This window comes from Neopsephotus bourkii, unplaced genomic scaffold, assembly GCF_033783945.1.
Source record: "Neopsephotus bourkii isolate Nb327-2 ecotype Australia unplaced genomic scaffold, CSIRO-AGI_Nbou_v1 NB_768, whole genome shotgun sequence".
NCBI lineage: Eukaryota > Metazoa > Chordata > Aves > Psittaciformes > Psittacidae > Neopsephotus > Neopsephotus bourkii.
Genome location: NW_026901264.1, coordinates 1,975,028 through 2,001,262, shown reverse-complemented (window position 1 = coordinate 2,001,262; position 26,235 = coordinate 1,975,028). Strand labels below are relative to the sequence as shown.

At 45.6% G+C, this 26,235-nt stretch overlaps 1 protein-coding gene across 1 annotated transcript in view; it reads right to left on the bottom strand.

The window, feature by feature from the left end:
* The window catches only part of SLC6A5 (solute carrier family 6 member 5), a 36,621-nt gene extending 15,050 nt beyond the window's left edge, over positions 1–21,571 (bottom strand). Inside the window, exons 1-11 of the mRNA XM_061355026.1 lie at positions 21,051–21,571; positions 19,786–19,924; positions 18,401–18,532; positions 18,093–18,266; positions 17,343–17,484; positions 16,792–16,924; positions 14,454–14,588; positions 12,015–12,118; positions 10,613–10,737; positions 957–1,069; positions 579–710 (exon numbers count right to left, since the gene is read on the bottom strand). Of these exons, the coding sequence (XP_061211010.1) occupies positions 579–710; positions 957–1,069; positions 10,613–10,737; positions 12,015–12,118; positions 14,454–14,588; positions 16,792–16,924; positions 17,343–17,484; positions 18,093–18,266; positions 18,401–18,532; positions 19,786–19,924; positions 21,051–21,554 (1,833 nt within the window). The 5' untranslated portion in view covers positions 21,555–21,571. The remainder of the gene's footprint in view (positions 1–578; positions 711–956; positions 1,070–10,612; positions 10,738–12,014; positions 12,119–14,453; positions 14,589–16,791; positions 16,925–17,342; positions 17,485–18,092; positions 18,267–18,400; positions 18,533–19,785; positions 19,925–21,050) is intronic.
* Positions 21,572–26,235: the final 4,664 nt, after the last annotated feature.

The window sequence follows — 26,235 nt, the reverse complement described above, 5'->3', positions numbered from 1 at the left end:
AATTCAAGTGAGGGAAGGACTGAATCCATCTTAGGCTTTAGAACAGAAAAGCTGCCCTGCTGGGTGATGAGGTGAGAGGAAAGAAATAAAGAAAAAGTGATGAATTAAATAGCAAGATAAATTTTGTGCACCTCCTATAAAAACTGCTGAAAGTTTATAATGCTGAAGGGATTGGTGGACAAAAGACACTGAAGACTATCAACAGTAGATGAGAATTTAATTATTAACTCCACAGTCTGCCAAGACTATCAGTATATATCTTATCTGTGAGGGAAAGCACCCAAAACTGTTGTGCATGTTTATGTGACATACAAAGATTATAGCTAAATGAATACTTAATTTACATTACTGCTTTGGAGATGTTTGGCTGGAGAAAATCATAGAACTCTGATTCACAGAAAGATTTGAACAGCAATCTTTCTCTCCATAACAAAAAATAAGGCTTTCAGACTCACCCAGTGAGTTCAGCTTAATCTTCAACAGAATTCAGCTTTGTCTTTCGCAAATAGTGCAGGAAAAGAACGGCCACCAGAGAGGAACTGGGAACAGACAGTGATGCTCAAAAACAGTATTATTACCTGAGTGATCATAGGAAATCCCATGATGAAAAAGGAGATGCAGCACCCGAGAGTGAACAGTGGCTTGTGTGTACGCAAGTATTTGGGGAACTCATCCGAAACAGAAGTCACTATAGTCTCAATAGTGGCAAACTGAAACACAAAAGGACATAAGGTGGTACAGCTGGATTAAACGGGATTTTAACATTTTGAATCCTAGGTGTGAAATGCACAGATGTCAATGCCAAAGCTTCACCCAAATTAATTCAGCCTTACTTCATTCCTCTTTCTGAAAAGCAGTTCACAGACCATACGGAAAACAGTGATTAATCTCATGGTCCTCCAAACAAATAAACAGGAAAAACAAGAGGAAAAGAATGGAAAACAAAACCACTTTACCATAGTGTCCAATCCAAGAGTCAGTAGCATCAAAAAGAATATTATAGCCCAGAATGGTGAGAGGGGAAGCCTAGTTAAGGCTTCTGGGTAAACCACGAAAGCAATTCCAGGACCTAGAAATGAGAAAAATGAAGGCTGTAATATCTTGCATGCTGACTAAACAGAAAAAAAGGGAGATATGAAGAGTCATGTTTCAATCTAGTACATTATTACTTAGCTTGATAAAAGTAAAAAAGATCAGATTTGGTCTCTCCTATTCACAGAAAGATTTAACCAATACAGGATTGAGCCTCACATGATTGATTTCTGTTTTGACTGTTTCAGAACACTCATACGCTTCTCCTTTCCAAGATCCAGAATACATACGTGACCAGTATACTGCTATACTGAGCCAAATAGAAAAATAAACAAAAATTGTGTATTGAACCTGTGTTTCTTTCCTGCTCTGGGATCAAATTCCTGCTGCTGTCCCTTCCTATTAGCAATCCAGCCTTAGATCAGCACAGCAGTCACCCACACCCCAGGGCCACAGGGAACGGAAGAGAAAATCATAAAATCAATCATAGGATAGTTAGGGTTGAAAGACCTTTAAGATCATCCAGTTCCAGCCCCCCTGCCAAGGGCAAGGACGCCTCACACTAGTACATGTTGCCCAAGGCTCTGTTCAACCTAGCCTTGAACACTGACAGGGCTGGAGCATTTATCGCTTCTTTGGGCAAACTATTCAGTGCCTCAACACCCTCACAGTAGAGTATCTAACCTGAACTTCCTCTCTTTAAGTTTAAACCCATTTCCCCTTGTCTTATCATTACAGTCCCTGATGAAGAGTCCTCTTACAGCATCCCTATATGCCCCTTCAGATACTGGAAGGCTGCTCTGAGGTCTCCATGCAGCCTTCTCCAGGCTGAACAGCCTGAACTTTCTCAGCCTGTCTTCATACAGGAGGTCCTCCAGTCCCCTGATCATCCCCGTGGCCCTCCTCTGGACTTGTTCCAACAACTCCACATCCCTCTTATGTTGAAGACACCAGAACTGTACACAATACTCTAAGTGCGGTCTCACTGGAGTGGAGCAGAGTAGAGGGGCAGGATCACCTCCTTCAGTCTTTTGATGCAGCCCAGGATACGGTTGGCTTTCTGGGCTGCGAGCGCACACTGAAGCTGGCTCATGTTAAGTTTCTCATTGACCAACACTGCCAAGTCCTTCTCTTCAGGGCTGCCCTGAAACACTTCTCCACCCAACCTGTAGCTGTGCTTGAGATCACCCCAAATCAGGTCTAGGACTTTGTGCTTCACACTGTTGAACTTCGTGATGTTAGCATTGGCCCACCTTACAAGCATGTCAAGGTCCCTGTGATCCCATTCCCTTCCCTCCAGCGTGTCAACCAAACCACACAGCTTGGGGTCGTATCAACCAAACCACACAGCTTGGGGTCGTATCAACCAAACCACACAGTTTGGGGTCATCAGCAAACTTGCTGAGGGCGCACTCAATCCCACTGTCCATGTCACTGACAAAGATGTTGAACAGGATCAGTCCCAACACCAACAAGGGGCATAACTTGTTACTGGTCTCCAATTGGACACCGAGCCACTGATCACAACTCCGCATGCGGCCATCCAGCCAGTTCTTTATCCACAGAGTGGTCCACCTATCAAATTGACGTCTCTCCAATTTAGAGACAAGGATGTCATGTGGGACAGTGTCGAATGCTTTGCACAAGTCCAGGTAGATGACATCAACTGCTGTACCCCTGTCCATCAGTTCCGCAGATCCATCATAGAAGGCCACCAAATTGCTCAGCCAGGATTTCCCCTTAGTGAAGCCATGCTGGCTGTCACCAAGCACCTTGTTGTTTTTCATGTACCTTAGCATGCCTTCCAGGAGAATCTGCTCCAAGATTTTGCCAGGCACAGAGGTGAGACTGACTGCTCTGTAATTCCACAGGTCATCCATTTTCCCCTTCTTGAAAATGGGGGTTATATTTCCCTTTTCCAGTCATCAGGAACTTCACCTGACTGCCATGTTTTTTCAAATATGATGGCCAGTGGCTTAGCAACGTCATTTGCCAGCTCCTTCAGGACCCGCGGGTGGATTTCATCAGCTCCCATGGACTTGTGTATGTTCAGGTTCTTAAGATGGTATCAGAACAGATCCTCTCCTACAGTGGGCCTAAGGGCCTTAATTCTCACAGTCCCTGCATCTGCCTTCCAAGACCTGGGTGGTGCGCTCAGAGCCTTTGCCAGTGAAAACTGAGACAGAGAAGTCATTAAGAACCTGAGCCTTCTCAAAATCCACGGCAGTCAGTTCTCATAATAGCTTCTGGAAAGAGCCCACATTATCCCTAGTGTGCATTTTGTTTGCAACATATCTATAGAAGCCCTTCCTACTATCTTTCACATCCCTGGCCAGACTCAGTTCTAACTGGGCCTTAGGTTTCCTAACCTGGTCCCTAGCTTCCCGGGCAACATCCCTGTATTCTTTCCAGACCATCTGTCCTCACTTCCATCTCCTATAAGCCTCTTTTTTTCCCTGTAAGTTTGCTCAGCAACTCCTTATCCATTCATGGAGGCCTCCTGACCCTCCTGCTGCACTTCTTTCTAGTCAAGACACAACAGTCTTCAGCTTGTAGCAGGTAATCCTTGAATATCAAGCAACAGTTTTGGCTGCCCCTGCCCTCTAGGTATTCATCCCATGTCATCTTACTAAGTGGGCTCCTGAAGAGGCCAAAGTCTGCTGAAGTCCAGGGCAGTGAGCCTGCTGCACACTCTTTTCACTGTCCTGAGGATCTCAAACTCGACCATCTCATGACCACTGCAGCCAACAGCACATTCCCAACCAGTCCCTCCCTTCTGGTGAGCACGAGGTCAAGAATGGCACCTCTCATTATCAGCTCCTCTGTTAATTGCAAGAGAAAGTTGTCTTCCACACAGTCAAGGAATCTCCTGCATTACTTGTGCTGAGCTGTACCGTCCCTCCAACAGATATCAGGTTGAAGTTCCCCATGAGGACAAGGGCCTGCGAGTGTGAGGCTGTTCCTATCCGTCTGTAGAGTGCTTCACCCACAAAGTCCTCCTGATCAGGTGGCCTGCAACAGGTCCCCACAGAACCCATTGGAGTTCTCCCTTTGACACTAACCCACAAGCTCTCTGTTGGCTCTTCACCCAACCCCAGGAAGAGTTCCATACTTTCCAGCCTATCGTTGACATAAATAGCTACTTCCCCTCCTCGTCTGCTTGGCCTGTCTTTCCTAAAGAGCTTATAAACTTCCATTCCAACACCCCAAACATAGGAGCCATCCCACCATGTTTCTGTAATCCCAACAATGTCCTATCCCCATATGCATGTGCACTTACCTAATTCCTCTTGTTTATCCCCCATACTACAGGCATTTGTATAGAGGCATCTGAGCAGAGTTCTAAATGAAGCTGATTCATTACCTGGAGTAGCTGAAGTAGCTCTTCATTGCTCCAAGCATTTATTACAGGTGCTGGCAACTGACTGGGAGTGCTGGGATAGAATGAAGACCCCCTTCCCCAACACATCTAGTTTAAAACTGCCTTGACCAGTTTGGCAAGCCTCCTACCAAAGCAGCAAGACCAGCTCCACCAGCCTCCAGTAGACCTGGCCTCCTAAATTGAGTTCCATGTTCTAGATACCCAAACCCCTGATTATAGCACCATTGTTCTAACCATTTATTAACCTGCCAAATCTGCCTGGCCTTTTCAAGGTCCTCCCCTTTGACCTGGAGGATTAGCTATCCAAGCCCCAATGCCTTTAATCACCTTTCCCAGGGATCTGTAGTCCTTAGTTACTCCCAAGCTACTGCTGTACCTATCACTAGCACCCACATTGACCACAAGAACTGGGTAATAGCTGGTGGGACTTTTCAGTCCCACTAGTCAGACTAGAGCAGGCAGCCTCCCTGCAACATCCCTGATCCAAGCCCCTGGTAGGCAGCACACCTCCCGTAAGACTGGGTCAGGCCGACAGATGGGTGCCTGTGTACCTTTCAAAGTAGAGTCCCCTACGACTATGACCTGTCGCTTTTTCCTGGATGCACCTCCAGTGATCCTCTTTACTGCTGCATCAGCCAGTTGTTCATGTGGTGAGGTGTGCGTTTCCTCGTTAGCCCCTGCAGAACTGCAAAGTGGTTCTGGCTGGGGACAACAGATTTAGGAGGAAGCCCCTTGCTTTTAATTGTCCTCTTCCTCCCTTTTTTATGTTTTGTTTTTTGTTACTAGCTCCCAGCTTACTGCATTAGCACCCTCCTTTTCTATATGAGCTATTGTGGACGCTTGTGGCCACTGCAGTCTGGGCCCAGAGCAAGCCGCCCAGATCCCTCTCAGCTTCCCTGACATCTTTTAGCTGCTGAGAACGTCCCGCAGCTCAGCCCCTGCTGCAGCAGGACCTCCACCAGAGCACACCAAGTGCAGCCCTGCCCACTGTGCACCCTGGCCTCAGTGCAGGCACTCTCTGCACTCAGAGCCAGAGCAAAGCTCCCCTCTCATCGGCTCTGTGTGGGTGCAGACGCTGCCACCTCCGGGGCAGCCAGAGCAGGGCTCCCAGACCGGGCCCTGACCCTGAGGTGAGCGCTCACTGTCCTATCGTGCTGCCGGCACCAACCGCAGCGCAGAGCGACACCTGAACACTGTGCTTTCCCACACTCAGTGCTGAAGGCATACTCTCTGGAGATACTCACCTCGGCAAAATACTCTTCTTTAACTCATCAGCACACAGTCAAATGAGAAGGACAGACTATAACAGATGCACAGAGATGCTGACACCAGACACAAGGTAATCGCTACCATGAATCTAAAAAAATCCACAAGAAATTCGGAAGTAACACACAGCAGGAAAAATTAGATGGATATTTTAAAACCTTACCCAGGAATTTTCTTTTCTTTGTCGGTTTGATACCTTGGGCTATAATTTGTATTGACTGTGAGAAAAAAGTTTTTACAAAGCTGCTTAGGCTTGCCTGGGATAAAAGGCTGCAGGAATGTAGTAGCAGTGTTACAGTAGATGGCACTTCTTCCCTATTTATCACAGCTAATGGAGGCACCCATTTAGAACACACTGAAGGATGTTTGCTGTCAGGCAAGATACAAACCAAGAGTCCAGTTGTACTGGTGCCATGCCCCCATGCCATGAGAAGGGACTCCAAACTCACTCTGTCCTGGTCATTTCTAACCTACATTATTGTATCCCATTTCCTACAATCCTCCACACTGTTTCTGTTTCAGAGATAACTGCTGCTTTCTCACATACCAAGAAAGTTACAGTACATGTCAAATAAACTCCATGGGCAACTCATCAAGTGTTTGGTGGTTCCTTCTGAACAGCAGACATTTGTTAACACAATAAAACAAAACAAAACCCCAAACAACACAGCACATGACTCAGTTAAGTGTTGCTGCCTTTAAAATGTACTGCAGAAAAACTGTTCCCTGAAATAGGAATGTGCGTGTAGATCTACTATGTATTCACGAGCACGTTCTTTCATCTCTTGATTAAAGATTTCTTCTTGGCTATTATGGTTGTGCTAGCTTCCTGCATGTAGAAGCTTAAGTAAGTGTTGGAATAATGAGTTCCCATTAATCAGTTTTAGGAAAAAATTAATTACAGAACATGAAGCTGCATACCTCTCTATCTCAGCCCCTCAGAGCTCTCCAAGATATCCATGGCTGGAAGCATCCAGCCATAGGGAAACAGTCACAGAGAGACTGGCTCCTATCATCTCCAGCTTTGGAGGCTTAGGTGGGTATGGACTGTTCCTAAAATTCTATTAAAGCCCGGAAAACTCCAAAGGTTTGATACGTGTTGAAATTAAACAAGTTAAATGACCTTGAACTTTCATTTTAAATTACTCAGATTTTTCAACTGCACTATGTTCTCAATCAAATTGATAGTAGGAAAAAAAGTTAGATTATCTTACCTTTCTCTCCATGATAAGTGGTTTATTCACTCTCTTCCTACTGTACTTCCCTCTTTTAATACCTCACCCTTATGAAATATTTTTCACTGGCCTCAACAGGCTTTTACAAATGCACTGACAGCCCTGCAATAAGATTGCCTAGTGACATCTTTTTTCCCATCCCTTGGAACAGCTGCTGGAACAGCTGGAAACAGAACACTCCAGCCTGCAACCTGTTGCTCACCCAAAGGCCACCAACAAGCATTCAATAGAAGAGGGTTTGTGATCCCCTGCACTAAGCATTATGTCATTGCCAAGGAGATGAGCCAGCTGAACCAGTTTCCTCCACCATCCCCAACAGCTATGTCTGTCCATCCCCTCTCTGTCCATCTCTCTGGAGCTTCAGCTTCACTCAAGCACAGCTCCTTGGAGACAGGCTGAGAAAGCTGGGCTTGTTCAGCCTGGAGAAGACTCCAGGGAGAACTTAGAGCAGCTTCCAGTGCCTAAAGGAGATGACAAGAAACCTGGAGAGAGGCTTTTACAAGGGCAGGCAGGGACAGGAGGAGGAATGGCTTTATCCTGACAGATGGGAGACTGAGATGACATCTCAGACAGAAGCTCTTCCCTGTGAGGGCATTGAGGCACTGGCACAGGTTGCCCAGAGAAGCTGTGGCTGCCCCATCCCTGGCACTGTTCAAGGCCAGGCTGGACAAGGCTTGGAGCAACCTGGCCTAGTGGAAGGTGTCCCTGCCCATGGCAGGAGATTGGAACTGAGTGAGCTCTAAGATCCCTTCCAACTCAAACCAGTCTGGAATTCTATAATGATCCTATGATGGCCCTAACTCATTGCAAATGATTTCAGCAAGTCAGTGTGATTTAGATTTTGGGGTTGGTTTTGTTTGGGATTTGTTTGTTTCAGGATGGAAGCAAAATCTAAACTAAAAATATTAATAGAAATATTACTCCTAAAACACTTGACCTCACACAGATTTTTTCAACCAAAATGGTCTAATCCATCAAGAAAATTAGGGCAATAGTAGAACTTTTCTATTTTCTCCTAGCCAAATGGCAGACAAAAAAGAAGATATGAGGCACTGCAGACAGGATTGATATCATATTAACTTGCAACTGCAGTATCCCTTACTACTTCCTATCAAGGAATAATTTGCTAGCTGGCCGTCTTATGAACTTCTTCAGACCCTCCAGCTGAATCCACAGCACCATTAGCAGTCCATCCCAGCACATCTCAACTGCTACATACCCCAGATAAGTTGGCTCCCTGTGACTGAACTGCAGCGCATGAGTTTCCGCTAACCTCAGCTGCTGGGCTGCCCCATCATGACCAAAGGAGCTGCAGAAATTGCATGTGACCAGCATGTTTATTTGTATCTGAGATGCAAATTTTGTGGGATTATCCATGTTGCCATTTAAAGAGAAGGAATAAGCAAAAGAAAACTAAAAGCTCTTTCATTTTCTTAACTGGCAGCAACACCTTGTTCCCTCCTCTGCTGATCTCCTCTTGACACCTGTAATAGCTGATTTCTAATGAACAATTAGAAACATTCTGAGAAAAAAAGTATTTTTCTGAGAAAAAATAATGTGTTGCCTGCTTCAACACCTCTTGTTCCAACAGCTACAGGATTTCTGAGTCCCCAGCTCAAGTTGCCTGTTTTCCAGTTAGCTCCCACATCATTGTCAAGTGCAAATTAATATCTTAGAATCTTAGACTCACAGAATAGTTAGGGTTGGAAAGGACCTGAAGATCACCAAGTTCCAACCCCCCTGCCATGGGCAGGGACACCTCACACTAAAACATGTCACCCAAGGCTCTGTCCAGCCTGCCCTTGAACACTGCCAGATGTGGAGTATTCACAACTTCCTGGGCAGCACATTCCAGTGCCTCACCACCCTTACAGTAAAGAATTTCTTCCTTATATCCAATCTAAACTTCCCCTGTTTAAGTTTTAACCCATTACCCCTTGTCTTGTCACTATAGTCCCTAATGAAAAGTCCCTCCCCAGCATCCTTATAAGCCCCCTTCAGATGCTGGAAGGCTGCTATGAGGTTTCCACACAGCCTTCTCTTCTCAGCCTGTCTTCATATGGGAGGTGCTCCAGACCCCTGACCATCCTCATAGCCCTCCTCTGGACTTGTTCCAACAGTTCCATGTCCTTTTTATGTTGAGGGCACCAGAATTGTACACAATACTCCAAGTGAGGTCTCACGAGAGCAGAGGGGCAGGAAAACCTCCTTTGACCTGCTGGTCACGCTCCTTTTGATGCAGCCCAGGATACGGTTGGCTTTCTGGGCTGCGAGTGCACGCTGCTGGCTCATGTTCGTTTTCCCATCGACCAGCACCCCCAAGTCCTTCTCCGCAGGGCTGCTCTGAATCTCTTCTCTGCCCAACCTGTAGCTGTGTGTGGGATTGATCCAACCCAGGTGTAGGACCTTGCACTTGGCATGGTTAAACTTCATGAGGTTGGCATCAGCCCACCTCACAAGCGTGTCAAGGTCCCTCTGGATGGCATTCCTTCCCTCCAGCGTATCAACCGAAACACACAGCTTGGTGTCATCGGCAAATTTGCTGAGGGCGCACTCAATCCCACTGTCCATGTCACTGACAAAGATGTTGAACAAGACCGGTCCCAACACTGATCCCTGAGGGACACCACTCATTACTGGTCTCCAGCCAGACATTGAGCCACTGATCACAACTCTTTGTGTGCGGCCATCCAGCCAGTTCTTTATCCACCGACTGGTCCATCCATCAAATTGATGTCTCTCCAATTTAGAGACAAGGATGTCATGCAGAACAGTGTCAAACGCTTTGCACAATTCCAGGTAGATGACATCAACTGCTCTACCCCTGTCCATCAGCTCTGTAGCCCCATCATAGAAGGCCACCAAATTGGTCAGGCAGGATTTCCCCTTAGTGAAGCCATGCTGACTGATTTTTCCAAAATGACCTACAAATATTACCATGCAGAAATTACGGAAAGTAATTTTGATTTCTATGCCCTATCTGTGTGCTGTCCTGGATTGAGGGGGATAACACTGGGAACCATCCTCATAGAGAAACTCTCCCCTTCCTACCTCCTGCTGCATCATACGAAATCAACACAACAGCACCAATGCCTCTATCAGTCACACTTCTAGCTCATATTCAGCTCTACCATTTCAGACCTTTCAGATCCCCACGAGTAACCATCTCACTTCACTAATCAAGACCTTCTAATCAGTTCTTCAGAAATTCTTTACTTCCCCATGGAGGCAGCTCCTTGCTCCCACTTTCAGAAGCTCAATCCACCTCTCACACCATGGTTGACCCACTTTCCAGAAGGCAAAGCCCACCGTGCTCTCAATCCAAGATTCCAACCACCAGGGATGACTTTTAACATGAAGAGGATTTGACAAACAGCAGCAGAGACAAATGAGAAGGCCAATAATCCCTTAGACTATGGGAAGGAAACATCTCACTGTACCTCCTATGAGTCATTTACATAAAGATTTGAAATGAGTCTCAGCTTGCTTCCTTCCTCCAAAGAGTCTTGAAAAGAGGCTTGAGATAATATCTCGACTCCCCAGTGTACCTTTTCCAGTACATAAATGCCTACAGCTAGTTTGCTAACCCAATCCATTTTGAAGCCTTTATTCCCACCTCCAGTGTCAAAGTCATCATTAACAAGAGAGCTGAAGGTGCCATCAGGTGCCTAAATAATAAAATAGCAGTGTACACTACCTTGGTCTGCCACAGCTTCAATATTCACTTTGAGTTCATTTGCCATGAAGCCAATAACTGAGAAGATGACAAAACCTGCAAATATACTTGTGGCACTGTTGGTACATGTGACTATCAATGTGTCCCTGAAAAGAAAACAAACAAGAAGCCATATCACCTTGTTGCAATACATGCAAGGAAAGGTTTTATATACATTTCAGGAGTCTCTCTCATGAGCACTCACATCCTGTGGGAACTTTTACATTTACCAGGCACATTTGATGCTGATCAAAGATGACAGAAGTCTTACCACCGTCAGTAAACAGCTGTGTAAGTTTCCATCACCCAAATCCCTCACAGGAAACCAGAGGCCATGCAGAAGGTTCAGCCTTTGCCCTCTCCAAAGTAGATAGCAATGATGATATGATTTGTAATACCCTGGTTTACTCTTTGATGTGGCCACCTGTTCACTGTATTACATACAGACTAACCACCACAGCACAGGTAAGATAATTTCTGTCCTGTATCTTTCCTGTGCTTTATGCACAAAATTCCAGGGTTAAGCTTTCTGTGCCTTGCAGCACTCACTGAAAAGCCTGCCCACCTGTAGAGGATTCCCTGGAACAGTTATCCATTGCTGTTAAGGAAATCTCAAGAAATCCACCCCTGAATGTCATACTACACTGGGTAAGTATATGTCACTTGCCAGGAAACCTGCCCTCATGATCCCCATCCATAATGATTACATTCTTGATGCAATTTTTATTATTTTCTTCACTATACATGCTTCCAGAAGACTTTCCCTTAAACTAGTACAACTCAGGAACAAACAGATCACTTGCTTTAAATGTTTGTGAGGGGTTTAAGTTGTCTAGAATTACTTATTCCTACTGCTATTTGTCAGGAACAGAATGAAATATAACCCAAAAAGCTGTGACGAACCTCACTGAGCTGGCAACCTCCTGAAATTTCTAACAGACCATCTCTTAACAGGTATGATTAGGTTAATTCTTCAGGTCTAGAGAAAGAAAATTACCATCTTATTTGGAATCCTCATGTGCTAACCTTCTTTCAAGGCCCACATAAGTTTTAAGTAAAATATTTTAGGCATGCATTATGAAGTGAATTTATGTAAATTTTCTGCAATTATAGATTGCTTAAAGGTGTTTAAAATTAATATGTAACTGAAAACTACAATTTTATCTGCAGTGTTAGAATGTTAGGAATATAAGCATTGAAAGAGAATAGTCATGCTTCTTTCCAGCATTCAGGAGAAGGAAAGAAGGGGGAAAGAAGTGAAAGAAAGAGGGGAAAAGAAGAAGAGAAAAAGAGGAGGGTCCTTCAAACCAGATGTCTGCAACTTGGAAGACAATTTTGGGGTAAGACCTCTTCAATAAGACCAATGGATTTCACTCTCGCATACCTGTAGCAGTTATTATGAAATTTGTTGTAAGAAGAGAGAGTAATGAGGCCTCCCCATGCTGCAGATAAAGAGAAGAAAATCTGAGTGGCAGCATCCTTCCAAACCTAAAATAGATAAGGAAATAGCATTGGCTTCAGGAAAGAATGATAGGAAGATCAACAAAACTGTGAAATATTACTGTGAGGTGATTAACACAGTAGTTTAAATGAACTTAAGAGCAATTAACAGAACATTCAAAAGCAAAATCCAGGCTCTGAAATCCATAGTGTGCATTTGATTTGATGAGGAGTACTGTTCTTATTAAGCCCACATAAAATGAAAATACAACCTCTGCTGTGTATGGAACGTGCAACTATTAAAACTACATCACATGATACATATTGGTTCAAATATATTCAGCAACGAAAATACAAATCAAAAGGAAAAATTTGCATCAGGCACTTATGGTTTATCTCCCAGTGGCCCTAAGTAGTGCTTTATCTTCTTCACTGAAGGAAGAACCTCAGTGTTGCTTGGTGTGCTACTTATGAAAGAGATTACATTAAAATGAGGGTAAATATCTATCATTAGGTGTACATCAAACAGCACAGCGTAAGTTAGGGCTATTTAGACTTGAGGACACAGTTTTCTCCCATTAGAAGAAAAGACATGCTCAGTCAAGTCTTTTTTAAAAAAACCACACTCAGCCAAGTCTTTTTTAAAAAGCCACAAACAGAACAACCAAACAGCATAGTTCATTCTCTAACAAAGTTTTTCAAAGCCATCAATTCCTTTACATCTCTAAATACCCCGGAATTTCAAAGAAGTTTGTCTTACCTATCAGTTGCAAAATGTTTGGGCCATTGGTATTTGTATTTACAAACTTTCCTACAGAGGCTGATTTTCCACCCAAGTCTACAGTGCAGACATGGAAGTCCAGGTAGATGCACAGACACACAGTGCACCTGGACACACACTAACCAGTGTGAAGGTATTACTCAAATGCTACTTTAAAAGTTACCAGCCAGCAAACAGTCAGTCCTTCATCTGAGTGTAATATACATCTATTAATTCATGCTACATTGCAAAGAAAAGTAAAAACAGACACTTGCCTGAATATTGTCACTTACCCAGAGTTACATAAATATTCAGTGTATTCAGACAGCCCCATTTTGCAAAAGGCAGCAGTTCTCACCTCCTTTATTGCACAATGTGGGATCCAAAAACACTCACATTGAATGTAAAATTCATTTCTGTACTGTTCACAAAAAGATTTACTACTCCCAGCCCCAAAGGATCAAAACACCCATTATTTGCAGAGGTAGTAAGGGAATTAAGATCTGCACAATTTGTGCAGAAAACTGTTTTCAGCTTTGATTTATCAGTCTATCAGTGTGATATCATGCTATCAGTAGAGGAAAAACTTTTGTAGAGGTGAAAAATATATAAATAAATACAGTAAATTTCCTGTGGTGTTGCTAAAAATCCCTCTGAAATATCTAAGGGAAATACTCTGAATTCTAACTCCCAGCTCAGACTTCAGTCTCCAGACTCCTGCTTCAAGACACCCAAGACCATCACAAAGGCACTCATGTGCTGTATCAGACAAATACATGATCCGTGAGTTAAGTCTACAGACACAAACCTGTGGTGGTTTTGGAACACGTTTTACTGTCTTCACTGGCAACAAATGGCTTTTTAGAAACCAGTCGAAATCACGAGGCAGGAGAGCTGAAGCTCCAGCTCATACAGTCAGCATTCCAAGAGCAAAGCCAGTTACCAGGTCCCTTCATTCTGCCTCCTCCTACACAGCACATAGCCTTGCTTCTTACAACATGATGAAAATGGGAACTCAGCTCTTCTGTGCCAGTATAAGTGCTATTGTGGACTTAAGCTGGGATGTATCATTTGATTTTGTTAGAATGAATCTCTCATATGCATTATTCAGAGCAATCTTTGCTCATCGAGTAAAACACACCCATTCACAGCATTTATCAAGAAACACAGTTTGTTATGTTATATCTTAAAAGCTTCATGTGCTTGTTCAACCCAAGGCAGCATCCAACAGACACAAACATATGAAAATCTATACTTACTTCCTTTTTAATTCCCTATTTTCTACCTTCTCAAAATTCCCTATTTTCCACCTTCTCAAATATTCAGTGTGAAATAAATAACATTATTATAATATACATTAAAAAAAAGTTAAGTTTTTTAAAACCTAGCAAACATGTTAAAAAACAAACATCATAGAATAGTTAGGGTTGGAAAGGACCTTAAGATCATCCAGTTCCAACCCCAAATAACAAACACAAATAACACCACTCCACCTAATGTAAGGAACACGTTTGCACAGATGCCAATCCTGCCTCTGCACACAGAAAATGCTTGTAACAGGCACTAAAAGATTTCCATGACTTATTCACCCCAGCAGAGTTACAAGTGCAACAAGAAGCCCACCATAGCATCAATTAGCTTCTCCCACTTTGGCGTGATGAAGTACCAGATTCCAGCTCCAGCTCCAGGTAGAGTTACTCCTCTTATAAGAAGGATGATGAGAACTACATAGGGGAACGTAGCTGTAAAGTACACCACCTGGGCAGAAAAAGAAAAGCAGATTATTGAAAAGACTTATTTGGATCCCTGAGAAGTGAGGGAGGAAATACAAGTGCTGTACTATCCCCTGACAAAAAGTGGTTGCTCAAGCTCAGAGACAATAGCCAGGGGGTATACTAGGAAGACAATAGGAAACCTGTTCCCAGAAAATCTGAGGTTTTATAGCTCTTCTTGTTGCTAAAAAGAGGAATAACATCAATAACAACAGAGGTGACAGTTGGGATTCTAGACAGAGAAAGGAAGAAACAGCGAAAGGGAAGTCTGGAGAGGAACATCAGGAATCTACAGCTGAATGAAAATATCCTTTCTGATTCTTGCCAAGAGTAAACTAACACAATTCAGTGGAAATTAAACGAACAATACCATTCAATAGCATTTACATTCCTGATTTTTTCAATATATTTCTCCATATTTAACTAAGCCTACAGAATTTCTATTACTCTTTGTATCTCTTAATCATTACATATCACTGTGACAATATAAATAGTACCAATGCAAAAAAAGGAAAGTCAGTGGAGCAACCCAGTTAGACCTTATCATCATGATGTCTAAATACACAACAGAGGTAGAGCTTTTAATGTCTTAATAATTATCTATTACAGAGCAGAGCTCTCTCTGTAGTCAAATAAAAAGGCCAGTTAAGCTGTACACCCAAAAGCATTTCAAATCCTTTCCACATTAACACTGCAGGGATCAGAAATCTCCAAGATGCAGTGACTTTGGAAACTGCTTTCCCAACTTTGTCTTTTCTGCTCCAAGAAGTTTCCCTGAGGACTTTTCTGTTTGTTTGGGGTTTTTTCTGTGGTTTTTTGGTTTTGGTTTTGTTTGGGTTGTTTGTTTGTTTGTTTGTTTGTTTGTTTTGGGTTTCTTTGTTTGTTTTGTTTGGTTTGTTTGGTTTGGGGGTTTTTTGTTTGTTTGTTTGTTTTTATGTGCAGTGAATATACTGACCTCATCTACTCAGAAATAGAGGTTTTCTGCCCCTGATCCCAGAGTCAGTATTTTTCTTGGCCACTAAGGCTCACTGAAAGAAATATCTATTGCCACATCTAAACCCAAGTTATTCTCCTGTATGTCATCCATTTATTGACTTTGGCCTTTCACAAAGTGATTTTTCCTGTCACATTAAGGGGTGGGGCAGGGAAAGAATCACACCTTCCCCCTGGTTCTCTGAGTCCCTGGATTTACTGGATTCACATTTTAATGACAATTCCCAAGCTACCTCCCAATAGACATTGTCAGCTTCTAGATGCAAAGGGATGGCTTGGAATGAGAAGCCTTGTGCCCAGCTCAAGAAAATTCATAACTATTTCTGTATATCCACTATCCTTATCCCAGGAAATATCTAGCTATTTTCTTCCAGCTTTATTATTTTAGTCTTTGTAAATAAGCTAGATTTATGCTATATCACCTCCTAACATTTTAACCTATGTGCTAATTGCAGTAGCATTGATGGAGAAGGCTCAGCTACTCCATTCCTGCAGGGTTCACAGAAAAGAACACTCAGATCAGTGCTGCTGCTTAAGGAAAAGCTGTGTTTCCCTGCTCAGATGCTGCCTGGTCAATCTGCGTGCCTGTACTTCCACTCCAGGGAGTAGCACATTCCCTCTTGAGAAGGGTGTGAGTAAGGGGGCATGGCAGAAAGCTGCAGGTGAGAGGGGCAAGGGGCAATGTGAGAGATCAGGGAAGCAGAGCAAGAAACTGGCCTACGCAAGAAGGAGTTGTAGAAACATGGCACACGGATATTTGGGAAAAGAGGATACACACAGCACTGCTCACACTCACCAGAGTCAATTTAAATTTGGTTCTGATTTTAAAATGTCATTTAACATCTTAGTTTACAACCCAATTTCCCTGATTCCAGCAAAATGAGAGATGATTGCAGGAATTAATGAACACCACACACCACAAGGAAGGTTGCTTTTGCCATCCAAGTGCTGAGCGCAGCTCAAGGGTTCATTTTAAACTTACTGAAGATTAGGGAACAAATGCTGAACCAGAATTGTCTCTATTTTTAATGTTTTGGCTAGACTGGAAAGCACAGCCAGGAAAAGGGCATTTCATTAATACTTAACCACTTAGTGAAAATCATTTTCAGTAATTTACTGCCTTAAACCAGAGTGTGATTTCTTACAAGCAGCACACTGCTTTCTTGCAAGTGGACAGTCACAGTTGTTTTCCTTACTTTTCCTGATGACTTGATTCCTTTAGCAAGGGAGGCATAGACAATCACCCAAGCTAGGAAAAGAGATAATGCCAAGGGCCATCTGATCTCACCAGGATATTCAATCCCTGCTGAAATCTTCAGTACAAAGTACCTAAGAATAAATAAAGAAATTAGGAAAAAATTCATTGAAAGGATAAAAATTAATGACAGCAACTGCAGGCAGTAATTCAGTGCCAATTCCTGCAGTATTCTATTTTGCTTCAGCTCTCTCAGCGGTTTCTCTAGAAGGTTCCAGTGATTTTCACCATGAATTATTTTATTTATCTGCATTGCAGTAGTAGATAAAGATGCCAGAGCCAACCCTCCAGCTGAACTAAGCACCACAGGAACTGAGCACAAATAACCAGGCATTTGAAATTCAGTTGTCGTCATTCCTAAGACTAAAAAAGGGTATCATTTATTGTCCATAACTGTTGTATTTTCAGCCTTCCAAATAGGGAGGTGTTGTCTGTTAAAATGGGGTTTAGAGGAAAGTGAACATAATGTCTTCAAACCAAGACAGATCTTACTTGAAGTATTCTTCACTTCCACTGACAAAGGTTTTGTTGCCTTCACTGGTGAAGTTAACCATAGTCAGGTTTGGATAGGCACTCATACAAAAAGTGGAGTTTTTGATTTGTATTTTTGGGTGGTCACCAATAATGCAGGAATCTGGGAAGAAAAGAGGAGGTAGAGGAAGAGAAAAATGACTTGTTTAGAGGTTTTTTTTATTCAGGTTGAGTATAAAATGACAACAAAAAGTGCGACACACAAGTCGAGGACTTTTTTTTTGAGGGGTGGAGGGTATTATAGCTGAAAAATTCCATTCATCCTTGATGAGGATAAATACAAATAAAAGAGGTGGGGAAGAGCCCATTTGCTGCAGACCACATAAAAGCAACTTGGGAAGAGATGTTGCCTCCATCCTGGTAACCTTGCCTGACCATGGTTATCTGCAGTCTCCTCTGGCATCTCCCAGGGGCACAGCTGTGGTGGAGAAAGCACTGGAAAGCCACCACGGACACAGGGAAGGGGGGGGGGGGATAAATTATATATATATATATAAAGGAAAAATATTGGTGGTATCAAACGAAAGAAATGGGGCAAGAAAGAAATGGGGGGAAAGAAAAAAATGGGGGGGAATGGAACAAAGGGGGTGAAAGAAAATGCACAGAAAAGCGAGAAAAGGAAATGGGGCAAAAAAATAGAGGAAAAAAAAGGAGAAAATAAAGAAAAAGGGGGAAGCGGCAAGAAGGCAAAAACCATCTCTCCCAACTTACCTAACAAAAGTTTGTTTTTATCTTTACAGTCTGGTGTGTTCCAGGGGTTGTTGCAAGAAGCCCAGGGGAGCACGGGAACAAAGGATGCAAAAAGGTAGAAAAGCGTGTAGCAGAGGATAATGTTGTAGTATATGGCTATCAGGACCGAGATGATCAGCATCGCGATGCCACAGCCTGGGGAAACAGGCAGAGATACGGGGCTAACGCAGTTAAACCCAGGTAGGATGGGATTGGGGGGGGGGGGGGGAACCGACAGAAATTGAGCGGGGGAAGGCGCAAATTGACACCCCAAACGCGGTTCGGCTCACCTTGCAGGGCGGGGATGGCTTTCCACACCGACACGGGGCCCTGGCTGGCGAACTGCCCCAGGGATACCTCCAGGAAGAAAATGGGGATCCCGGCCAGAGCCAGCATCATCAGGTAGGGGATGAGAAACGCACCTGGAGGAGCGGGGCAGGGACGAGACAATGACCTGAACTCAACACAGCAGTGGGACTCGCCTCCCTTCCTGCCTCCTCTACCCCACGGCTGCTGCCGGCTGCCGACGGGGCAGCCCCTGCCCGCGGCACAAGCGACAACTCGGCCCAGACCTGCAGCTAAATCATTATTCCCAATGGATTATTGATTCCCGGTGCCCCCGCCTCGGAGAAGGGGCGCAGCTTTCTGCATCTCCAGCACCTCTTCGGGACAATATTATTGTTTAATGAGTATTTTAACACGTCGTACTTCAGAGTGCTTAGGGGAAAAAACTAGTCCAGTGTGAGGCGTCCCTGCCCATGGCAGGGGGTTAGAATTCGATGATCTTAAAGTGCTTTCCAGCCCTAACCGTTCTATGATGATTCTATGAAAACAAAAAACCACCCCACTGTTTGTTGTTACAGACTGATTTCGATTTAAAACCTCTCTCACAGCCTCCACATGAGAGTTTTCAACGACCACAGCCCTGCGCTTCCAGCTGCAGTGTATTGAGCACGGCAACACCCACCGGATCCCGGCTTAAATAAGAGCCTCTAGTCGGGGGAACCTCAGCAAATAATCTTTCTTCCCTCTTCCTCTCCCTTAAAACTACTCGGGCACAATCCCCCTTCCAGTTTTTCTTCTCCTGCATCCCGGGGAGCAGCATTCGCCATATTTCAAAAGATTATTTTTCAATCAGGTTATTTAGAGATTTAGAAGAAATCACCCAAACCTCACGAAATAAAAGAACGTCTCCACTCTTCAAACCTCCTCGTGTGGCTTTCATAGAAACAGCTCGGTTGGAAACGACCTTTAAGATCATCAGGTCCCCAATTACAAGTCCTTTGTCCCGTCCCCTCCTCCTCCCTCCGCTCACCAACACACACCCCCCACCCCGGTTTGAGGGCCCAGACCCGATAGCGTTTAAATCAGACTGGGGGGGGGGGGGGGAGGGAGGTAGTCCGCCCTCCGCGTGATCAACCTTCATCTTCCTCCCTGTCTGGCCAGCACCATTTCCAGGTGTTTTTGTAAGGAAAGCGCTACCTGTTAACGAAATCTTATCGGAGCTTCCCTACTTTCAGAGCTGACCTTCGAGAAAACCCAGGTACGGTTTTCACCGAGTCGCTGGAGGTGCCCCCGGGAGCCGCTTCCCTCCTGTTTCCCCCCACTATGAAGGAGGGACCGGCTCGGCCACGCACATTACTGCAGGTAGAGAGACAGGAAAAAGCCATCCTACCTCCCCCATTCTTAAAGGCCAGGTACGGGAACCTCCAGACATTGCCCAGCCCCACTGCATAACCCACCATGGAGAGGATGAAGTCCAGCTTGCTAGACCAGTTGCCTCTGGCTTTATTTTCATCCCCCACATCGTCTTCCTAAGAAGGAGAGAAAAATGGGAAAAATAAATAATAACAAAAAATATAAATAAAAAGAAATATGTATTGCAAACAAGCCTCGCGGTGCTGCGGCTGCCGGGTGCTCTGGGAGGGAGACACAGTCAGAAGCGAGGAGGGTCCCTTCCCTCCCACCGCCCCCAGCAGACTCCGCTAGCGAAAACGGAAAAGCGGCTTTCGACAGAAAAAAACATGGCCCCTTCTCGGGCAGCTCCCGAGCTAGGGGGAAGCGGAGACTGCGGCCCGGGGGTGCTAGTGGCGCTGCCCCGCTTCGCCCCCCACCCTCCGGGGCGAACCGCGCAGGTCTCGGCTCAAGGGGTCCCTTCCCGGAGACCCCGGCCACTGCAATGCGCATCTCCCGGTGATGCTGACGCCTGCACGGCGCTGCAGGGGTGGGGGTAGCCTAGCCCCTAATTCTCCGCTGCACCGTGAGTCCCATCGCCCTCTCGGGAGTGAAGCCCTCGGTGCCCTTGGAGCCAGCACAGCCAGCAGGGGCCCGGCTCTTTCCCCTGGAACATACAAAAGAAGTGAAAACACCTCTTTTACAGGATGAACATCATCCCCACCTCCCCTTTCAGGGCAAACCCTGAGAGCCGGGGTGAGCCGGCATCTTCACGGCCTCGCACCCCACAACGCAACCCCCTTCCGGGGCACACAGGCTCTGGTGGGGTTTGACGGGTTGGGGGTTCGGTTGATTTATTTCGCCGTCCTTTTTTATTACCGCCAGCGGTTTGATCAGCCCGGTGATGGGGGTGGGGGGGAGGAAGAGCATCCTTCGGCATCTGATGCCGGGACAGAACTTGGCCTCCCGTGGGAACGCGTCCCCGGTGGGCGCACAGCGTGTACCACAGGTCGGCACCGGGTCATACCGACAAGAACGGCTCAGTGAACGCATTGGATGCACCTCCAGCACCCTCCGGGAGTATAGCGCTGCCGCGAAGATCCACTCTCCCCCCTTCCTTTTCCTCCTTTCCCACGGCACAGCCCCATTTCCGACTGATTTGGACCCGATTTCAGCGCTCCAGCCCCAAATCGGTGCTGAGTGGCAAAGACGTCTCACTGCCACGGCCAGAAAAGAGGGAAGAAACCTTTTAAGGAACCAACTTACCCCCTCCACTCTGCCAGGAAGAACAGAAGTGTTGCCATCTGTGCCCAGTACCACGGTACTCTGGCTCAAGGTCACCCAGGAGCCCTTGGCGTTTTGCTCCAGTGTGCTCTTACCAAGGTTTAGGTTAGCGTCCCCGTCGGTGCTTTGCAAAGCGGGAATTTTGCAGTGAGGGATCGCAGCTTGCCCGACGGGCCCTGCCCCGGGGCTGTGTTTGCATGGGAAGGTTTCCACAGATCCCCTCCGGATGGCGGAACTGGCTTGCACCGGGGTGCTGCTGAGCTTGCAGACCCCTACTTTGGTCCTTTCAAAATCGTTTGGTTTAGGTTCTTCGGAGGAAATTGTTTTGATGTCGTTAGAGAGCGGTGGGGAAAGCCCGGCCATCACAGCGGGGGATGGAGATGGGACATTCTGCATATCATTTTCAGAACTGATTCTTAAAACTCCCGCACCTTCACGGGGTCCAGGAGCAACGGCTTCAGGGCTGTTCACAACCTGCTTGCTCATATGCCTTTGACTGGTGTAATCCTAAAATGACAACATCACATATTTTACCAAAAATGAATATATATATATATATATACACACACATACATATATGGACTGCACAGATTCTACAAATTTGTGTCCTGGGCAAAACTCATGCACTACAGAATCTGGATGCTAAAGTGTTGCCGAATTTCAAGATGCCCCAGCATGACCTTCTTGCTCTGTCACTCAACGTTACTATTGTGGGGAATAAACAGTAAGGTACACAAACACCCCCTCAAATCAACCAAACAAAAGCCCGCATCAGAATCTGCAAAGCTGTAACTCGAGTTTAAAGAAGTGTCTCTACAGCACTGCGCTGCCAGACCTCGTTAGATTTCACATCACGGCTCCAGGATGCTCCCTTCCCTATCACCAGTGTAGAAAGATTCTTTAATTTTACGCCCCATTTCCTTTCTGTCATTCAACAATGCACAGCGGCTTCCCCCCTTACCCCCCCCCCTTTTTTTTTTATAAAGAATAAAAATTATATCTAGGCAATAGACAAGCTGCCTTGTAGGGAGCCGGAGATATTAAAAAAAAAGCGAAACAGTGCTGCTGAGCAGTTCTGAGCTGGCTGCCACCCTTCAAAACCCAATAGCAAGACAGTGAAATGCAAAGATTACACACACACACCCCAGCACAGAGCGGAATTGACACCAGCAAGAGCCAGCTTTCCCTATTTTGTTTCTAATGTCTTTGCTTTCCCTATTCTGTTTCTTATGTCCTCGCTCTCCCTATTCTGTTTCTAATGTTTTCAACCCACACATCTCTATAGTTTCTATTGTTTTCATTTTAAGCATTCCACACTAATTAAACAGATTTCTGATGACACTCCCACAGCCATTCCCCACCTTTCCCTCCAGTTTAAAATTCAAATGCATCTTGTTTTAACACCTTAAACCCACAGACAAACCCTGCCTTTCCCATCAGTTTACCGTTAGCTTCCCAAATACAGCTTCTTTTTAGAAGGCGGTGTCACCTAACTACTCGTCACTGCTCCAAGTTTTCTCTCCTGCTCTCCCAGCGTCAGGAATAAGCTCTACAAGGACTCGGTCGCGATCCGAGTGAAATTCAGGGTATCACCTATTCCCCCTTCCCCGGCAGCAGCCGTACCCTCTCTGCAGTCAGCTCCCGTCAGCACCGCAGGCAAGTCCACGTTCAGCACCATAGACAGCTCACTCTATAGCACTGCTTCTTGCCTCCCTCCAGCCCTTTTCGATCTCAAGGAAAAGAAACCGAGCACTTACCATGTCTCAAATCGCCACAGACCCACTCGGCAGAGGTAAAACCAGCAGTACAGGCAATTGTCAGACTGGATTTTGCCCAGTTCAGGGCAAAGCTTTCTATACTTCCTTGGGAAAGACTGGGTTTGCGTCAGTGCATAGCAAGGTGCCCTTCGCTTGACATTTTCTTGATAATAAGAGTTTGATAAATCATTACCTTGGTTTCAGATTTTAAAGGGACAACCAGAAGCCAGAGCGCCGGCTAGCTGTCACTCACGCGGCAGTGGGATTGCGTGGTCCCTGTGACTCAGATGGGGGCTGATCACCAAACCAAATCCACCCAGCCCACGGAAGAACTTTCTTGCTGGTAATTAGAGGGAACATGTGGGAAACACGTACTACTGCACCCAGCACAAGAGAAACACTCCATTTCCATCCCTCTCCCCATTATTGTAGTGTGTAAGTCACCTTTTCCTTTTTGTCTTTTTGATGCATTTCTGCAGTTCACAGGTGGATCAGACGTTATAATAACTTTTACTTATAGAAAGAATATATTTATATATAGAAAGAATATAATTCTACAAAGATTTATATATAAAGAATATACTTTTATATAAAGAATACATGTATATAAACACATACCTACACACAGAGAAGTAAGTTCACTGTGTATAAAGTACGATAATACATTTTAATTGTGCCCTCCTTGTTCTCGTTGCACCAGACAACTCTGTAGCCTATTTATTGTGCCGCGGGGGAGGAAACTTTCAGCCCTAATTCAATTAAAACAATACACAAGATAAGGCAATCTTCGCTTTCATCAAAATTATTAAGAAAAGTTAAGTGTGAGCAAAGATGACGGCAGCTACAGTCAAGTTACTGGTGTTCTTCACCCCCACCGATTAAAGCATTCATGTTTGAGGTGGGGGGAAGAAAAGGGGCAATTACTTATCATTAAAAGTCGGATGTTAACTCATAATGGTTTTTGCAACCAAGTAATTCACCCGTAATCACCCCTCGTGTTATTTGCTACTTGAGGGGCATTCTCAAACATTTGCGGCGCTCAAGGTAACTTTGTTCAAGCTGAAAAAAATAAAAAGCACGTTGGGAAACCGGGATGCTCCCTAAGCAACCTTCCTTGTTGTTCCAGCGTCAGATCTGCGGTTCCTCCGCATACTCTCTGCTAGCGTCAGCTTCTCCGTAGAGTATTTGATGTTTTTAGCGTAAGCGAAGTGTGCGCCTATGCGGAGGAAGGGGGGAGGGGAAGGGGAGGAGTGGGACTCATCTCGCCAGGGCCACACGCGTTTTTCGTATGTCCTTGATTTTACGGGTTACTAACGTTTGTTTCAGCATACTCAAAAAGTCGCAGTAGCACAGGCAATACTGCAAAGCTTCCGGTGGGACTGAAAGGCTTTGGTCCACTGCAGACAGCTGCCTGCTAGAATCCAGCCCAACCACTTGACATTTCACCTGGTCACTGCGGATGGAACCCGAAATTCACCTGCAGCAATTAGGGAAAAGCCCAGGATGTTTAGGCTAGCAAACCAGAACACTGAAAACGGATTTTTTTTTGCAGAAAAGATTAGGCTGCCTCCCAACTGAAAACGCTTTGCCTCACTGCAGAGCTTCAGAGCACTTTTACAATACAGCTACTAGTAACTTATTACGCTGTTGCTTCGGCCGTATTCGAACATATATACCATAGATATACAACTACCATACGCACATGCAGCTGTTTTTACACTTACACAAGGTGTGCGCAGATTGCTGCTCTCCAAATACTTCTGCCTCTATTCTATCCTGTATTCCCCTCCCCGCTCTAATCAGAAATCGAGGGGCGCACACAGAAGCTGCTTTTATTGGGGATGTGAAGGGATGGGTGCAGTATTTCCCTCCCAGCGTATGCTCCAGCCGCAGAACAATCTGCCCGGGGCCAGAGAAGGGTCGTTAGTTCGTTATGCGGCCCTTCAGGTCAAATTAACGCCTCTAAAGGCACGGACAGAATTACAGGCGACAGGACAGCAGTTCAAAAAGTCGTCAAGACACCCAAACCTCTTCTAGATTCACAGGGTTCACACACACCAAAAATTAACAAAACTCATTCTTCACAACCTTTTCTAAGCGCTATTTTATTTTCTCCATCATCACTGAAACATGAAATCGAAGTTTCACCCCTGGAAAAGAGGAATCGATCTCCTTTACTTCCAGAAAAGGCAAGAGATTGCTTCCGACCCCCGCAGCCCGGGAAGGAGGCTCTGCTGAGGACCGGAGCCAAGGACCTACGCTTGAACAAGAGGGAAAACCACAGAGAAACATGGCTCGGGCTTCAAACAGTTTTTCCTCCTCTGAACACCGCTACGGCCGTCTGTTATGACATTAAAGCCGAGTTTCCTGATATTACCCTTCCCACGGGGTGGGGGGGGTGGGGGGCGCATGTCGGTTAAAGGCGTCTGTCCTCGGTAGAAACTCCTAGTTCGGAGTTACGGCTCCTTTCAAACAGCGACCAGGTCCCTGCCCCCGGCGGGGTTTTAACGCCCCAGTTAACATCCAGTAATTAAGTAAAAGACTTTTCCGAGCTCCTTTTTAGCTTCGTAACCCCCTCTGCACCAAACTGCACAGTCCCGATCACGCACCCAAGGGATTAGGGGCAGGCACCTGGCTGCAGGTTGATAGAAAGGAGGAAATCATGGACTTCTAAGATCAAAATGGGATTTTCCGCCCCGTTTCCCGAAGCAAGCCCGTTGGGGCCTCCCGCTTGGAGGGATCCCCCCGCGCTGCGTCGGGCTGCGGCTCCCTCCGCGTCCTGCGGAGAGCACGACCAAGCCTTAATGACTTTGCCACAGAGGAAGAATAGCAACTGATTTCTTTTTCTTCCCTTGCTCTCCTCCTCCCCCCTCCCGCTCCAGATAAGGGAATACGCCAAGGGAGGCGAGGAGGTGGCGGTGCCAGGGTATTGGCACGACTCTCACTCCCCTCGGCTCTTTCCCACACAATACGCAACTTTCCTGCCCTTACACCCCATTCGTGCCGTGCCTCAGCGGGGAAAAAAACACCAAAGCCCTTAAGTCACGACAAGAGCGAGAGGTGACACCTCTCCAACACGCCACAAGACACCTACGTGGTTCCCGTCCTGCGCTAAATTCCATCACCACCACCACCACCACCCCTCACCCCTCCGTTTCGGCTATTTTATGATGTGTCTTTTTCTCCTTCGTTCCCACTGGAAAGTTTACCTAAAATTGGTGGAGGCAGCTGCAGCAATAAACTGCGCCCTCTTCTCCCTCCCCCCTCCGACCTCCACCCGTTTTATCCCTGGACTTCCAGCCGCAGTATTTGCATCCCAGGGAAGTGCCATACGCTAAGCCACGGCTTGTCCCGGGGTCCTCACTTAGGGAGAGGCAATCGGCTGATGTCAGGCCATTCGCACAGCACAT